The 1,059-nt window shown below is 45.5% G+C and overlaps 1 protein-coding gene across 1 annotated transcript in view; it reads right to left on the reverse strand.

The window, feature by feature from the left end:
• The window catches only part of LOC107099635 (solute carrier family 13 member 1-like), a 35,499-nt gene that overhangs the window by 27,265 nt on the left and 7,175 nt on the right, over positions 1-1,059 (reverse strand). The window contains exon 5 of the mRNA XM_015397848.1: positions 370-536. Within this exon, the coding sequence (XP_015253334.1) occupies positions 370-536 (167 nt within the window). The remainder of the gene's footprint in view (positions 1-369; positions 537-1,059) is intronic.

Below are 1,059 nucleotides of genomic sequence, written 5' to 3' on the forward strand. Positions count from 1 at the left end.
GAGCATGTTCAATAAAAGGATAAAATAATCCCAAGGTTGGAAAACAGTAGAATAAATTAAAAGGTACAAAAGACCTGAAAAAAGAGCCAATAAAGAGTAGAAACTAGAGAGCTACTGGAGAGGCGGCCATCTCCTACAAGTGTTAACCAATACCTCTGCATTAACCCATCCCCTTGCCATTGGCGGCGTCCAGGGAGCAATCGGCGGTTAACGGTCTTGCTCAGGAACCCAGAGTGGAGGATGTGGGACTTGCAACCTTCTCAGAGCACAAGTACACTGCTCTAACCCTCTAGGCCAACAGTCCTCCATCTCCTCCACAGACCAATGAAAGCATGGTAGTCTCTGTTTAACTAAAGTAGATTGAGTTACCGTCCATCTGCAGATTAGGGTTCACATTGCCAGCACATCCCAACTCCTCTGCCTTCAGGATCTGCTGGAGGACAGCCTCTACGATGGGCATCACCATGGCAGCCGCAGAAACGTTTTGAATCCACATGGAGATGAGGGCACAGCCAGACATGAAGCCCAACATCAGCCTGGAGGAAACAGCATAGGATCAGAATCAGCTGCACGTTCACACTGGGATTACTGGGACAGAGTGAGCAGAGAATAAAGCGGGAGGGATCCTAGAGGACTTCCAAAATGATCCAAACACTTCACTACATCCGGTTACTTTCTCTAAAAAAAATTGTTTGCTCCATGATGTGGAGAACAAACACAGAGTCTGTATTACACAGGTGTCAAACTGGTTCCAGAAAGGGCCGTGTGGCTGCAGGTTTTCTTTCCAACCAATCAATAGCACACCAGACTCCAGTTATCTCATCAAGTCATCATGTTCAGATTGGACTGAAGTCTGGTGTGCTATTGCTTGGTTGTAAAGAAAACCTGCAGCCACATGGCCCTTTCTGGAACCAGTTTGACACTCTTGCTGTATTAGATCGGTCCTAATAAAACTGTAGATCTTAATATTCTAACACTTTAAAGTGAAAATGAGGGAATTGAGGTGAGGCTTGACTTGGAAATGTCTCCTCAATCCAAATAACTGCAGCTTCTGGTTTT

Source organism: Cyprinodon variegatus, unplaced genomic scaffold (assembly GCF_000732505.1).
Source record: "Cyprinodon variegatus isolate N-32 unplaced genomic scaffold, C_variegatus-1.0 Scaffold891, whole genome shotgun sequence".
Taxonomy (NCBI): domain Eukaryota; kingdom Metazoa; phylum Chordata; class Actinopteri; order Cyprinodontiformes; family Cyprinodontidae; genus Cyprinodon; species Cyprinodon variegatus.